A 16,925-nucleotide genomic window follows, 5' to 3' on the forward strand; every position below is an offset into this window, starting at 1 on the left:
AGGTTGAACCAAGACTCCTGCAATGTTAACACTGTCAAGACAGAAACGAGATACAGATTTCGGTGAACCAACGATTAGTAGATCTGTTTTATCTGTGTTGAGTTTGAGAAAGTTACTGGTCATCCAAGTATTAATATCATGAATACAAGCAGATATGGAGTTGTTGAGAGAAGGAGAATTGAAAGTTGAAGCCATGATGACGGATAATGTTACCTAATGGGAGTATGTAGATGATGAACAGTAAAGGTCCAAGAACAGAACCCTAGGAAACACCGTGAGAAACAGGGGCAGTAGTGGACTTGGCTTGGTGAATAGAGATGTAATGCTGACGTTCAGACAGGTAAGAAATGAACCAGGATAGAGCAGTACCAGAAATACCAAGAGCAGAGATTTGTGAAATGAGAATACTATGAGAGATTGTGTCAAAAGCAGAGGAAAGATCTAACAGAATTAAAATGCTAATGGAGCCTGAGTCAGTGGCCATAAGGAGGTCATTGACAACCTTGAGAAGTGCTGTCTCAGTGCTGTGGTGAGTGTGAAAGCTGGATAGGAAACATTTGTAGAGGTTGTGAGATGACAAATAACATTGAAGTTGAGCAGCAACAACTTTTTCAAGCAGCTTTGAAAGAAATGGAAGGTTCGAGATTGGTCTGTAATTGACCATGTCAGAAGGATCGAGAACAGGTTTTTTTTAAGACAGGTGTGACAGCTGCAGTTTTTAATTCCAGAGGAACAACACCAGTACTGAGTAGTTGAGAAATGAGAAGTGAAATAGGCAGTGAGATGACAGGTGCACAGTTTTTATTTTAATTTTACAGACATGTGAACCAAAAATACATTGATTTTAAGCTAGTTTTTACAGATGGATCAGAAGACCCAATAACAGGAGTTACAGGTGCTGCAATTGTAGTTCCCAGCCAGAAGAGTGAGATGAGCAGGAGAACATCAGATCACTAAAGTATATATGCTGTTGAGCTGTTTGCCATTTTGATGGCGTTAGAATGGATAGAATGCACTAAGTTAAACAGAACTTTAATTTGCAGTGACTCTGTCTCTGTACTACAGTCTCAAGACCGGTTAAGAATCATCAGGAGCTTTTCAAGAATAAAGAATAAAAGTATGTAGTTATATTTATGTGGGTCCCAGCACATATGGGTATTATAGGAAATGAAAAGGCAGACAAAATAGCTAAGAAAGCACTGCAAAAAAAAAAAAAAAGTATAGAAGCAGTCATCAGCCTTTCAAGATCAGGGCCCGTATGTATAAAGCCGCTCAGAGTAAAATTTTAGTCTTAAGTGTGTCAAAATTCTAAGATTGACGTAAATTTACTCTTATTCTTAGACTTAATAAGTATGATTCATAAAGGTTCCTAAGTGTCTAGACTAGGTCTCAGCTCCTAAATTATTTAGGAGAGCTGGAGAGGTCTCTTAACCTAGTTATGATTAGCAAGATGGCAGCAAAGAAGAGGAGACACATGCTCTCCAATGAAGATATGATGTATTGGAGTTATATGATGACATGGAGTTGATAAAACGATATAAACTTGATTGACAATTATTTTTGTAACTGACCTAATAAAAAATGTAACAACTTTAATTAAATTTAATACATTTAATAAATATTACTTAATAATTAATATGTTTATTGCATTTTAGTACATTTAAAGGTGCTATATGCGATTTCTCAAATTCGTTGTTGAACACTGTTGATATTTGAAATCAACCTAAACAAACCCACCCCTCTCTTTATTGCACTGCCTCCAAAACTTACACTCCAATCCTAACTACCCTGTTCCCAGTCAGTCTCGAACCCCGGGCCGATCGCTGCTGGCATGCGAGGTGAATGCATTACCAATGACACTAAACAACTCATTCACTAGTAGTCATCAGTGCACAGTGGTTTAACTGCAGAACTCACTATCTGGCCACTGTTACACACGTAATGTGATTGGATGTCTGTTTATCACAGCTGACACACAACAAAATGCTTCACAAAAAATAAAGCGCAGATGACAAACAAACGACAAGGAAGCACAAAAAAATTAATGTACAGTACACAAGAGGAAATACAAACAACACTGTTAAAAATAAATGTAAATTTACAGGTAATGGTCTGTATTTTTTTACAGATTTTTCCCATTTTGTCTTTATACACTGAAATTCATGTTGTTTTACAGATATTTGCTGTAATTTAAATTTAAATTGTAATTTAATTTAAATTTACAGGGAATTGCATGTATTTTAGTATTACATTAAATTTCTGTTTTTTAAAAGAAATGTTCTGTATTTTTACAGAAAAATGTGTAAATTTACATAAAATGTTGATTCATATTTTACAGATTTTTTCTGTAAAAATAGAAAAAAGGGAACAAATGTAGAACTACAGAAATCAACAGCCATTCAACATGTTTTTTCCTCTTCCATTTAAGATAATGTGTTGGTGGCCTACACACCGTATGTACCAATACTATAATTGAACCTTAAAAAACTAACTTTCATGGTGAAAGTTAGTTTTTTAAAGTTAAATTATAGTATTGGTAGATACGGTGTGTAGGCCTTCTATATATTATGCATTGTTTATTTTACTAATATTTTAACCTCAACCCAGCGAGCAAAAAGTCGTCTAGAACACGTCTAAAAGACATAATTGTTAGACCTCCAGAAGACGTCCTCACAGGAGCCAGAATGAAAGTTTTTTTTACGTCTTTTCTGGACATTGTTTAGACGTCAATTAAAGACGTGTTACAGACGGAATTGTTAGACCTCCAGAAGACGTCCTCACAGGAGCCAGAATGAGTTTTTTTTACGTCTTTTCTGGACATTGTTTAGACGTCAATTAAAGACGTGTTACAGACGTAATTGTTAGACCTCCAGAAGACGTCCTCACAGGAGCCAGAATGAAAGTTTTTTTTACGTCTTTTCTGGACATTGTTTAGACGTCAATTAAAGACGTGTTACAGACGTAATTGTTAGACCTCCAGAAGACGTCCTCACAGGAGCCAGAATGAAAGTTTTTTTTACGTCTTTTCTGGACATTGTTTAGACGTCAATTAAAGACGTGTTACAGACGTAATTGTTAGACCTCCAGAAGACGTCCTCACAGGAGCCAGAATGAAAGTTTTTTTTTTATGTCTTTTCTGGACATTGTTTAGACGTCAATTAAAGACGTGTTACAGACATAATTGTTAGACCTCCAGAAGACGTCCTCACAGGAGCCAGATTGACCGTTTATTATACATCTTTTCAGGGCATTGTATAGACGTCAATTAAAGACATGCTAAAGACCTGATTGTTAGACATCTAAAGGTAGCCAGACTAAAAGTTGTATTAGATGCGTTTTCTGTAGTAGAAATGTTAATTAATGTTCTGTAGTAGACTGTTAAAGACCCACTGAATTCCCAACTGTGCATATTTGCATGGATCCAACTGTAAAAAATGTTTACTTCAAAACAGTGGCAGTTCTCACAGAGAAAAACCCAGTTAATCATTGTTAATGGTTGTCGTGTCATGAAACGTCAGACGATAGACCTAAATAAGATTTTAAAGAATACTGATAATATTGAATATTTAATTGAATAACTGTGTACTGTATAAACTGCATTTTATCAATATAATGGCAATAAACTGCTTACCATTTTCCTGTAAACTGACCACTCCAAGAAATCAACTATTAAAATTCTCAAACTACTTTATTACTAATTTTTTCTGGTGAACAAAACTTCACAGCCAGAACACAATAACACAAATCTTAAAAGCCAGAACAGAAATTAACACAATTACAAAATATATAAAATGTTGTTAAAACAGTAAAACAATTAACAAAATGTGGCTCCTAAAGATTAATAGCCACCACCCCCGAGTCTCCCAGGGGCATGTTTCAGGTGATCAGCTGCAGATGATTTTATCTGTGCCTCTGTTGCAGCGGCATCCCATTTCATGACAGCAGCTACAATCAAAGCAAAAAAAATCCACATGTAAAATAAATGGATACAAATGCCACTGTTGTGGTTTAGCTTGCAGCAGAGTGTACATAGTTGAAAATCAAGTACTCTAATCAATTAAATGAAATGGTTATTAAATCACAAATCAAGTAAAACTACATCAAGCCTGATATTAAGCATTCCACACACATACATATACACACATATATACAATTTTTTTTTTTAAATTACCATAATATGAAGCTAACCTTTTATTGCTGAAAACACTGTTTTGTCCTCAAACCGTAATTTTCCTTTTTTACCCTTCCCCTTCATATTGAATTTGGTCATAAGTTGATTGGTGAAGAGCCTAATCCAATCCAAGACAAAAATAATATGCAATTATTACACACACACACACACACACACACACACACACACACACACACACACACACACACACACACACACGTAACATGATTGTCCATGCATGGTGACCGCAGATTGCATTTCTCCAATAAGTTGAATTGCCTCAACTTTTTCCTGCAGGAATTCAAAATCAATGACACAAAAAAACCCTGCATTATGCACAGCCATACTATTTTTACCTTCATCAAATAGCCTGAAAACGACTGATCTGAGAGAGATCTGCCAGATAGTGCTCTCACCGCGCCAGTGAGAATACGGGTGATGCTCTGTTGCTAACTTGCTATGCAGATGATTTAGGTTTGGTTGATGGTAAGTTATGCAGTAAACAAACATTACGTTTCCTTCTTCAGTCCTATAAATGCGTGCAACTGTGCCTAGTAGATTTCTAGATGTCTGTAAGAATTAAAGTTAGGACTCTTTGACAATTTAGCACACTTTGCTAACAACTTTCTCATTAATCTCTACACCATATGAGGCGACTAGCTTTTTCACAATTACCAATGTACAAGAATGGTGTTTTGATCTATTGCTTATGTAGTATTTACTTGTATTTTGAAATAAATAAGTTTTGTTTTAAAGTGTTTTGGGGTTGACTTGATATCAAGAAAATAGCAAGGGGAATGTAAACCTAAAGGCCAGCGCCTTGTTGTCAACCTGTACAAGATAGATGGCTATTATTATGGTTTACAGAGTACAGAGTACCCTTTTATGCATTAATTGTGCATCCTGCATATGAACAACATTTACACACTTCTTTATAAATAAAAAATGTAAACATTGGACGATTAATCGGTAATCAGCATTTCTGAGTCTCTTTAAATCAGCATCGGCTCAAAAAAATCCATATCAGTCGGGACCTAGTGCGTATGACATCTCACACGTGGCTTTGACTTAAAACTACATATTTATCCATTTTCATAAAAAAAAAGATAAAACTGTATATCACCATTGAGCCAAAGAACACCAAGATATGATTTTTTTATCCATATCGCCAAGCGTAGTCCTGCTCCTTATACTTAAACCATCAACTAAATTCTGTCAACCACCAAATGAAAACAAATTGGGGACATAAGAAAACCAAAGTAGAGCTGAACTAATATGATCAATTGTTCTGGTCAAATGTCTAAAGACCTATGTCTGTTAAGTAAATGTGTAAATAAATACCTGTCCATCACTTTGTGCGTGCAGTCCTTAACATCTCTCCCCCCCACTCTTGCCAGCTGACAAACCTATGATTAAAAAAAAAAAAAAAAAAAAAACATGAAAAAATATTAAGAGTAAAAAGGTGATAACATTGTATGGATAGAAAAAAGTTCAACCAGTGGGGTCCAGTTGTTTGCTGCCCTGAAAAACTGTCAATTTTAACAATTATATGCATCTGGTCTAGTCTTGAGAAAATTGCAAGCTTTGTTTAATATCACATTTTCCAACAAATTGTATCAGTAGGTAAAATATAAAAATGCAGATTTGCCCAAAAGATCACCTTATTCCTCAAAACAAAACAAAATGAAAAAAAATATATATATATACAGCTATGGAAAAAATTAAGAGACCACTCCAAGTTCAGAAATCAATGTTAAGTGGTCTCTTAATTTTTTCCATAGCTGTATATATATATATATATATATATATATATATATATATATATATATATATATATATATATATATATATATATATATTGTAAAATCAGTTATATTAATTTGTCACTATCAATACAGTGTTAATAAAATACATGATTATTCTAATTGCTTAAGGGAGTTGTTTAAAACCTTTTAGTAAACTATACACAATGTTCTCAATGCTGGAGTTCATGTGTAGAGCCCCTGGAGATAATTGGAGCAAAGTTTCACGTTGTTTCTTAGTGTTTTAAAAATACTCGCAGCTCGGCACACAACAAAAACTGTTGCTCGGATGTTGCCATTCCAGATATTTTAACAATCCAACATTTTAATTAAAAGATATAGACTAAAGTTTGATCAGAAATAAGAGTTTTATTATAATAAGCAAAACTTATCAGTTACCTAAGAGATCAGATGTGTACCCTACCGCTACAGATGTGTACTGAAGTGAAAAGCTAAAATGATAAGACCTGTTTTCCGGTACAAACACTCAGCGTTCCGCATAACCCCATTTGGCATTAGAGGTTGAAAACATCTTACCAAGGTTTCAAATTTGTGTGGTTCCAGAAGAGAAGCCTCCTCCCTCTGGAACTCTTCCAAGGTGTCCATCTTCTTTATTTCAATTCCAGATTGAGGTACGCTCCTCTGCATTTTTCTGACTTCATCAGTGAGAGTCACCAGCTTTGTAAGAACGATTTTCTGGAACTCTGGCAATAATGAGAAATTAAGAAAAAAATTATTACTCACTATAATCATGGCTCTCTGATAAAAGCAAGCATTTCAGCCTTTCAGTAAAAGAATGCTTGGCTTGCTCAGTCGGGGGCACTGAAATTTCAACTATATTACTGATCTGTCCGCATTGTCACTATATGATAATTGAACTGAGCTGATGACATCACTGTTTTCTCCAGAGCAGCTGTACAGCCTAATCAAATTCTGTTGCATTATTTTCTGGTTTAACACTGTGAAGCAGCTTTGTAACAATCTGCACTGTAAAAAGCGCTATATAAATAAAGGTGACATGACTTGCTCTCTTGTAATCCCAGAAAAATTTATAATTATTCAATTAGCTAGTTTTATTAACATTTTATTCAAAAGGGAAACCTTAACCGTTTTTCATTAAAAAAAAAAAAATTATTAAGAGATTGTTCTAAACTAAATGTCATAAATGCCAAAGTCTGATTTACCAAACAGTTACAAAGGGAATGCAATGTTATAATACACAAGTTATTAGTCTGGGTGTCACATGAAAATATTATTGTACTTACTCGCTTCTGACAGCGGGAACGTGGTTGGCACATCCCTATTGGAAATGGACCTTGCATGTGAAAGACCTAAGCAGGAAAGAAAAAAAAAAAGTGTGTGAAGCGATCAATATATTTTGAACATATGTACAATGTGCCTCATTGAGTGATACAACCAATGGCATTCACCATCCATGGACCTGCTCTCCACAGCCTGGGACCTGGGTACACCTGATAAACCCAAACCACCAACATTAGTCAGTCCAGTAACAATAGTATTCTTCATGCTAATTTGACATTCAATAAGAGAAGCCAAATGTAACTGGCAATACTCACGACTACTTGAACTGTCCCGGCTCACAGACCTGGAGGAACCTGAGCAGCCCAGATTTAGCCATCATCAATAGTGCTAATGACCTATAGGGCTGTGACGGTGGCAAATTTTTACCACCGCGGTGGTAAATCACCGACAACCGCCGGTGTTGCGGTGGTGGGGTCCGAAGGGGGCGGGGTTTGGTTTTATATATAGGCTATATATATATATTATAACATCAGAGGTTGCTTTAGACTTGCGTTTCACCGTCATTTTGATGGGCAGGATCGTAAAAAAAATCCATCATAATCAATAATTACTCGTCATTTTAATTTTTATATTTTAATAAGACATTTAATAGCTTCTGATTTCGTCCACATTTTCATTTTTATTCACGAACTTACAGGATAAGCAAATAGGCATAGGCTATGCGTTTATTTATATTATGAAAAGAAAGTTGATCAAAGACTGCGTCACTTTCAGTTTCCATCTTGAACACGTCGCGGATTGTGAGTGAATGTGATTATCCTTTCCTCTTTACTACTGTACAGAACGAAATAAACATGAATGAAAATAAAAAAAATATGTTGAAAGATAAAGTAGCTTACCGAAATCTGTATCACATCAGTTCAATCAGTATTGCAAATAATGTCACGTAACAATATACCTCAGAAAAGCCATTCGTTGACCATAAACTCATAGTCAGCAAGAAAAATAACAAAACTTAATTATGTAAGTAAGCATAAGTAATTTATTACTTTAAAATTGACTTAAACTAGGGTGCTCGTCTGTGTGTAATCAAACAACGCATCGTTTTCATTTTATTCTGGAGACTGAACTCGCTCTCTGAGCCACACTGGAGCGCACTCACCACCTACTGGACAGGAGTGGGAATTACAGTTACAAGCTACATAATCTGTCAAAATGACGGACGGGCTGCAGATTTTTTTTCCGTCACTGCTAAAAAAAATTCCATCAAAGACGGAACATTTTCGGTTAACGCGATCTCTGAGATATATAAATATATATTATATATGATGTCACACTACCGCCGGTGACACTCCACGACCGCGGTGGCGCGGTTGTCACGCCTACCGTCACAGCCCTAATGACCTATGCTGATTTGATATGCAATAAGACAAGCCAACTGCGACTGGCTATACTTACAACTACTTGAACTGTCCCGGCCCACGGACCTGGACCTGGATCTGGACCTTGACGAACCTGTGCAACCCAATACTGAAACATCAGTTTTTCATGATCAATAGTGCTACTGATCTGCATGCTGATTTGATATTTTAAAAATGAGAAGTTAAACTCACCACTAGTAGAACTGTCGCGGTCCACAGTCCTGGATGTACCTAAGCAATGGAGAGCAGAAAATCAGTCACAAACATAAGTCAGTCATGAACAACAGTCCTAGTGACCTGCCTGCAATATTCAGCAATTGAAAGGATATACTCACGACTAGTTGACTTGTCCTGGCCCACAGACCTGGGTGAACCTAAACAAAGCAGAGCAGCAACATCAGTCAACAATGATCAAAAGTGTTACTGACCTTCATGCTGATAATCTAAAAATGAAAACCTAAACTCACCACTACTTGGCCTGTTGCGACCCACAGACTTGGGTGTACCTAAGCAATGGAGAGCAGAAACATCAGTCACAAACATCAGTCAGTCATGATCAATAGTGCTACTGATCTGCATGCTGATTTGATAATCTAAAACTGAAAACCTAAACTCACCACTACTTGGCCTGTTACGACCCACAGACTTGGGTGTACCTAAGCAATGGAGAGCAGAAACGTCAGACAAAAACATCAGTCAGTCATGATCAATAGTGCTACTGATCTGCATGCTGATTTGATATTTTAAAAATGAGAAGTTAAACTCACCACTACTTGACCTGTTACGATCCACAGACTTGGGTGTACCTAAGCAATGGAGAGCAGAAACATCAGTCACAAACATCAGTCAGTCATGATCAATAGTGCTACTGATCTGCATGCTGATTTGATATTTTAAAAATGAGAAGTTAAACTCACCACTACTTGACCTGTTACGATCCACAGACTTGGGTGTACCTAAGCAATGGAGAGCAGAAACGTCAGACAAAAACATCAGTCAGTCATGATCAATAGTGCTACTGATCTGCATGCTGATTTGATATTTTAAAAATGAGAAGTTAAACTCACCACTACTTGACCTGTTACGATCCACAGACTTGGGTGTACCTAAGCAATGGAGAGCAGAAACATCAGTCACAAACATAAGTCAGTCATGAACAATAGTCCTAGTGACCTGCCTGCAATATTCAGCAATGAAAGGATATACTCACGAATAGTTGACTTTTCCTGGCCCACAGACCTGGGTGAACCTAAACAAACCAAATCGGAAACGTCAGTCAGTCATGATCAGTAGTAGGTAGGGCTGCGCAATTAATCACAATTTTATCAAAATCGCAATATGAACTAGCGCAATATCCAAATTGCAGTGGGGGTGCAATTTTTGTTAAATGCAAAATGTCATACCATTCTAAAATAAAGTATTGTGGTGCTGCAGAGACATCCCGGCCTACAAATAGAGACTTCTCGCAAAAAAAAAAAAAAAAAAAAACCCACTTCAATCTTTTTTTAAATATTTTACAGTGAAAATAATGATATGATAATGTTCATATAATCATATAATAATGATCATATCACAATCGCAATATCAGTCAAAGTCATTTCAATTAGATATTTTACTAATATTGTGTGATCACAGTAGTGATTACAGGAGAAGAGTGGCATTAGCCTTGAGTAAGAGGGAGGTATAAAAACCAAAGGATTGTTATGGTTGGTGGCCACAGTCTGCAGCCACTCATTGTTTGACTGTTTCTTGCAAGAAAATAAATCTTTATAAAGACAACTGGAAAAGGTTTGTCTCTTATTTAGCGATCATTGAATTTTTTCCACAGCAGCCATTGGCATTGCGGCTAAAGCTATTGTTATGTTATGAAATCGTTTCGGCTGTGCTTTCGAACATGCTGTAATTGTGCTAACCGATCACCGCTAGCCTTTATAGCCGCTTCAATACACTTGTTAGATAATGTTTCAGTACAAGATTGACAATGCATAATAGTACAGTAATAAAAAGTAATGGCTGCATTTGAGCATTAAATATTCGAATATAAAAAAAAAATGAAATTTGAATGGTATTAAATTGGAAGATTGACAGCTCTACTCGCCACGATTTGATCTGATGCAACCCAATGACAACAAAGACAGACAAAGTTTAATAAAATTACAAATACTTAACTTAAAATTTAAATCTGGTTAAAATGTGCATGTCACCTTAGCATCAACTCACCATTCTTTGACATTTTGATTGGTGGGGTGGGAAAGACTGGAATTTCGGGACTGGCATCTGATCAGTAAATAAGGGGTATAAAAAAAAATTAATATACAGTTTACTTGATTTTGTACTGAGCACAGGCAACATTTCAATACATTCAATTAATGCCACAAGAAACATTTCTGTACCTCCTTTCCTCTCTTCTTTATCCTCCCCCTCAGCAGTCGCCTCAGACAGGTCAGATCCTTTGAATAATAAAACACGTTCCTATTGTAACGCGAGTATGCATGTTTTCACTATTCAGCCAATGATAGGGGCATACCTTCAACATAATCTTCAAAAGTTTTAGTTTTTTTCATCCTCTTTCGCACTATAACCTCTTCGTCTTCATCTTCACATTGTTCAGCATGGCTGGTTTGATCATATTCCTCACACTCATGGAGACTTTCTGCAAAGACAGCATGCATGTCATCAAAGCTTATATCAATGTCTTGTCCACATAACTTCTCAAATTTGTTTTACCATGGTATCAAAATATGAGAGGTTACCTGCGGTAAATTTCACTTTCAACAATGGGAACATATCCCAGTCATCCTTAGGGGCCACATGGTTTTCAAAACAATATTTTGCCCTTGTCTTTGGCCACCGAAGGGTTTTCTCAGCTACATTAACCCAGGCATCAGGGATGGTCCCCTCCATTTCCTTCCCATTTTCATTCCAAACGGCTCTGACAAAAAGCATAACCTGCAACAAAAATTGAATATATTAAAAAATGAAAGTTTTTAAACACACACACCAGTATATTTCCAACATACTTTTTGACTTGCCAATCTTCAACATGAATGTTCAATGCCATGCCGCAGAGGAATCATGACAGAGCCATTGTTGTAAGGTAGACAGGCTACTTTTCGACTGAGGTCTTCTTCCTTGAGTTCTTTTCTTTTGAATCTACGGCTATGCCCTATGTAACCAATGTTCAAGAGCTTTGACAGACATGGTTTGTCAAACAGATTGACAGTGTGTCTCTGTTTTATCACATCGCAAACAACCGTCCCATCTCCCCTCCTCTCTTGAACAAAAGCAAACCTCTCATCTTTCAAAAGGAAGCAGCTGTCTCTCATTTTTGTTGAAATGTACATTTTGGGCTTCGCCTTAGACTGTGCACTGGAATTCCCCTGGGCATGTTCAATTTCGACCAGTCGTTTGGACACCTGCGCTAATGGATTTTGGCCAGTCCTGACCAATCTTTTGATCTGCTGCAAATAATTCTCATATGGAAAGCAACATATGTCATTTAAAGAGCATTTGAAACGAGAGACATCTTCATGGATGTGTAACAGGGCATGCACATTGTACACAGCAAATGTTTTTCCATAGAGTGCAGGGCAGCTAGACACAAAGTGCCTCATCAGTTCAGAAGAAAAATCCAAATAGGCAGCTCTTGTCACGTCATCCGAGTCCAGCATGATGGATACTGCCACGGTCAATGTCACAAAATGATCATACAGCTGTGAAGAGACAGTATTTTTGAGTACTATGGGTCCCGTGTAAAGAAGAAACTGACGGAACTCTGTGGCTTTCCACCTGTCCAACTCCTGAAGGCCACGGGGCTGTCGCGCAAACTCGCTGGGCATATGGCCTCGTAGCATGTTCAGTTTTTGTGATATTTCAATTTTCTGTCTCACAGAGAGCCTACACAGTTTTGGGCCTCTAGTCAGATACACCAGCAGCCGCCTAACAACACCCAAGCAAATCGTATGCATATAGTCAAACACAAAGGCACTGACACAGGGAATCCCAGCAGCTATTAAAGGGCTAGACCCATTTTGATGGCGGGAATACTCTATCTGACTAAATGCTTCATCTGTGCGCAAGGTGGATGTCAAGCTGATTGAAGACGACTCTTCTTTCGACATACTGGCCTTTCACTTGGCACCTCTCACAACTGTCATATGCAGTATGACCTTTAATGCATTTTAAATATGCTCTTGCCGGTGCATCACAAACAAAGGTATGAATATTTACTGCAAACTTTTTGCCACGAATCACCAGGCCATTCTGTTGGAGATTATTGAACTCCTCCAAAAAGTCATGGAGATAATCATCAAGGGGCTCAGGCTTGCTTTCCCCACAGTATAATGCCACAATAAATGGATTGAAATTGTTAAATTTCACCAGTATTGGCCAGAACTGGATTTTGCTACTTTTAAAGATTGGTAGTCCATCAATGTTGACATCTAAACTGACCGTACTGTGTTGTTGCCTGAAAGCATCATTTTGACACAGTATACAGGAAATGCCGCCCTCCAAGCCATTGTATATATACTGTCCATTGCATTTTGAATGGCTGTCAATGACTTGAGGGGTGGCTAGTAATGTGCGGGAATCTTTGGGGAGTACATGTCCATGATCCCTTAGCATTTGCAATAATTCATTTAGGGACCTATTAGTAATTTGGTGTCTTGTACTCCACTCTCGCAAGTCATTGCCTAGGTTTCTAACTTGGGCCTCTGGTTCGGGATTCAAAATCTCCACATCTGAGTCACACATTCCAATGTCTGTGTCAAAGTCTGAACCATCAGTGGTCACAATGGTGCTGTGGTCATCAGTATTGCTTCCACCATCATCATTGGTTGTTTCCTTTCTGTCATTTGTCATGACTGCGTTGTTGATTGTCACTGCATTGTCGTTTTCAGACAGGAGAAGTTCATTGATATCTGCTTTACGTTTTCTCCACATTCTTAAATAAGCCATCTGTAACCATAAAAAAGTTGAAAGTCTCATAACAAAATCCAGTAATATTAATTATTTTGCGTGCACACACACTAGAGATGTGCCTTGTCCTGTTTTTATATGCAGATACTGATTGTTGATCATCAATTAGCACTATCTGCCGATAAAGGGCAGATATCTTTGGTTTTGTGTTGTTTTGTTAAAGCAGCTATGTATACATGTATGTGTGTCTACCATATACAAACATATATATTATATATATATACACACACACACACACACACACGGGGTGTGTGAAAAAGAATTGATTCAACTACAACTCAACTACAGATTCAAAATCGATTCATAGAATTCAAAAAACCAATTCATATTTATTTTTATTTTAATATATTGTATGTCTATTGCAATCACATGATAGATACTATATTGATCCCCAAGGTGAAATTCAAGGTCCCAGTCAAAAGTCTGGGGTCACTTAGAAATTTCCATTCCACTCCATTATAGACAGAATACCAGCTGAGATCAGTTGCATATGTATGTAAGTACTTTGGAGACTTTGTGTTGAAATAACATTGAGACAAAGGAGGCAGAGGACAAATACTCACTTCTCTTGGTAGCTGCTCTGATGAATGAGGGATTCTAATAAAAGATAAAAGAGAGACGAGAGAAAGGAGGGGAGGGGAGGAATTAATTAGCATGGGTCACATTTCAGTTACTTCATTTAATTTTATACGACAACATAGCCTGATTCTGGTCTTTGAACCAAGTATCTTGGTCTTTGAACCATGTCAGCGTGGACGCTATACAATCAGCTAACATGAGTCTGACACTTTAAACTAAAATTCGATTACTTTTTTTTGTCTTTAACGGGTGATAAAACCGTTTGTCTCTGGTGTTCAGACAGCTAATCAGGGGCATAAATTTCATCTGACAGGAGGGGACAATAAAAATAAAATTTCTTAAATGCAATTTTTGAAGGGGGCGCAAATAATACAGCCAAAATTTTACTTATAAAAAATATATGTTATGTTACACAGAAGACCTACTATTATTAGTGTAGCAATGGGGACTGCCAATATGCTCACTGTTTCTCTTTGGTTCAATGAAAAAACTGACTAAACTGGCCAAAATATTCTTCTTCAAAATCTTATATATTATATTTTTAAAGTTGTTTACAACCAAGTCACCAAAATACCATGAATACACACTGAACATAACCCAACACAACAGTAAATCTATTAGCCTTATTACAGTTCACATATTCTTATCACAATGTTAATTGTTGTTGGTGTGGATGACTTAGTATCCAACAAGCTATGGTAAACAAGCTACCAAACAAGCTAGGTAACATTATAATCGCTAAAATAGCGGACTCACAGAAAAAAATCACCAGTTATCATCTTTTTTTGTTGTTGTTGTTGTTGTTATGACTAATTACTCAGCACCGTCAGCATTAAAGAGAAAATAATCACTTCATCCTATGTTTTTGAATAAAATAGCCTTGCCGATTTACAGGAACCAAGGTCCCTTTCCCTTTTTTATTCTATAGTCTTTGCTGGAACTCATCTGTTCTCTCCCGCCGGCGCCGCCGCCGGACTTCTACAGAATCTACACACACACAGACAAGTGTGACGTGCGCGGTGGACAAACCACTGTGAGGCAAGGGAGGGGTGACTCAAAATGTTTCTAAACTTAAAACGCCCGTTTGCGTTTGCATTGCTTTACTTGCATCGTTATTTTAAGTTTATATAATTTAATTACAATACTTAGCGTGATTATTAATTATTTTTTTCATTTTTTTTTGGCGGGGGGGGGGGGGGATACCCCCCTGCCCCCCGCGATTTACGCCCCTGGTATCAAATAAAAGTGTAACTTCTTACGTTTCTAACCATATAAAGTTTAAATAATTAATTTCCTTTTTTTTTTTTTTTTTACTGTGGCCGTAAAATGAGCGCCATAGCCCATAGCTTTTGACGCTAAGGTACTATTATCTTAAGTCGGACACTCATCTCACCTTCTTTGCGCATCCAGCTTTGTGTGTGTTTTTTTTTTTTTTTAGCTTGCTTTAGCTTTATTTTAGGTCTAGGATACTGCCGTTGGTATTTACACATGTGCCTCATTTCCGTCCTTCATAGCTAACGTTAACATTTTCCTTTGCTAGTGTAACCCGTGCGGCTCGCTTATGCCCAGCGTGATGTGCGGCCAGCGACAGCGGGTATTAAAACTTGGTCTGCGTTGTGTTACGTTGTGTGGATGCAGAAACAGACACGGGACAGCAGGCAGCCGATTCATTTTTACTGTTTATCAGAGACAAATAAGCAGCCTCAGATTGAGTGGCCCTTATAACACTCTATAAAACAAATGGTGCACCTCCATTACCATGTGCTGGTCTCACATAAAAGACAGAAATATACCTCAATGAACGTAACATGACGAAAATAATCCCAAGGATAGATAGAATAGTACTTTATACATAAGTTTGGGTGGAAATACCAATATAAAAGATATAATTAACAGTGATGACAAAAGAAACCTACCTCTTCCTTTGAATCACGTTTCAAAAGGGAAGAGGAGGAGTTAGGACAGGAAATTAGGTCATACTGTGACCATGCAACACTTAAAGGAGAAGCGCACCTTTGCAGGTATCATAAAAACATAAAAGAATTATATGTTTGAATTTGTGTGAATTATAACAATATGTAGTTGTATACTTTGTATACCTGTTACACTAGCAAGCATGTAGACTTGGAGGAAAAAACATTTGAATGATGACTTAGATGGACCAACTGGGACTAACGAAAAATACTTTATAATAAAATTTCGGGAATCACTCACTATTAGTTTACCAATATTACAAAAATACTTACAAACTCCTTGGTGGGGACGGCAAGTACAACACGAGGCAGGAAAGCGCGAAACAGCCTAAGTTCCAGGTGCGGACTGCAGTCACATATCCGTCCGCCACAGAACTGGAGAAACTTGTATTCCCGAGCATGTTTGATCAATAAAAAAACTCAGTACCATGTTATAAAAGTTTTTAAAATTTATTCAAAACAATGTCTACTTAACACAGTCCCGATTTTTTATTATCACCAGGGCCCGGTTTTTCAAAAGTAATCCACTAGGATTTTGGATAACGGATTGGATCAAATCTTGAAAATGTGTTTTTCAAAAGAAAAAATGGATTACATAATCGGATTAGATCACGTAATCCAATCTTGGTTTTGATCCGGATCAAACCTTTAGTTTGGGTTTTTCAGAACTTTTTTGTAGGATTTGGATCACTTTGATCCAAAAAATCTGGATTAAACTGATCCCATCAGAAGGGTG

General features: G+C 37.1%; 1 protein-coding gene across 13 annotated transcripts; it reads right to left on the minus strand.

The window, feature by feature from the left end:
• Nucleotides 1-2,616: 2,616 nt before the first annotated feature.
• LOC125254630 lies at nucleotides 2,617-16,181 on the minus strand. 13 transcript variants are annotated; one of them, XM_048169331.1, is made up of 22 exons: nucleotides 16,133-16,150; nucleotides 14,201-14,234; nucleotides 11,678-13,616; nucleotides 11,411-11,606; nucleotides 11,185-11,310; nucleotides 11,051-11,107; nucleotides 10,878-10,934; nucleotides 9,868-9,906; nucleotides 9,725-9,763; nucleotides 9,575-9,613; nucleotides 9,425-9,463; nucleotides 9,275-9,313; nucleotides 9,125-9,163; nucleotides 8,993-9,031; nucleotides 8,850-8,888; nucleotides 8,695-8,766; nucleotides 7,404-7,589; nucleotides 7,239-7,304; nucleotides 6,511-6,677; nucleotides 5,513-5,577; nucleotides 4,189-4,289; nucleotides 2,619-3,945 (listed from the first exon to the last, which is right to left on the minus strand). In XM_048169331.1, exons 4-22 carry the CDS (start codon nucleotides 11,601-11,603, stop codon nucleotides 3,839-3,841), a joined length of 1,509 nt encoding a protein of 502 aa, XP_048025288.1. In that variant the 5' UTR covers nucleotides 11,604-11,606; nucleotides 11,678-13,616; nucleotides 14,201-14,234; nucleotides 16,133-16,150; the 3' UTR covers nucleotides 2,619-3,838. The 13 variants fall into 13 exon arrangements, with proteins under 13 accessions (XP_048025283.1, XP_048025289.1, XP_048025280.1 ...); XM_048169333.1 differs by lacking the exons at nucleotides 11,678-13,616; nucleotides 16,133-16,150 and adding an exon at nucleotides 14,973-15,357 and having other exon boundaries at nucleotides 7,404-7,445; nucleotides 7,551-7,589; XM_048169330.1 differs by lacking the exon at nucleotides 16,133-16,150 and adding an exon at nucleotides 14,973-15,357.
• Nucleotides 16,182-16,925: the final 744 nt, after the last annotated feature.

Source organism: Megalobrama amblycephala, linkage group LG19 (genome assembly GCF_018812025.1).
Source record: "Megalobrama amblycephala isolate DHTTF-2021 linkage group LG19, ASM1881202v1, whole genome shotgun sequence".
Lineage (NCBI taxonomy): Eukaryota > Metazoa > Chordata > Actinopteri > Cypriniformes > Xenocyprididae > Megalobrama > Megalobrama amblycephala.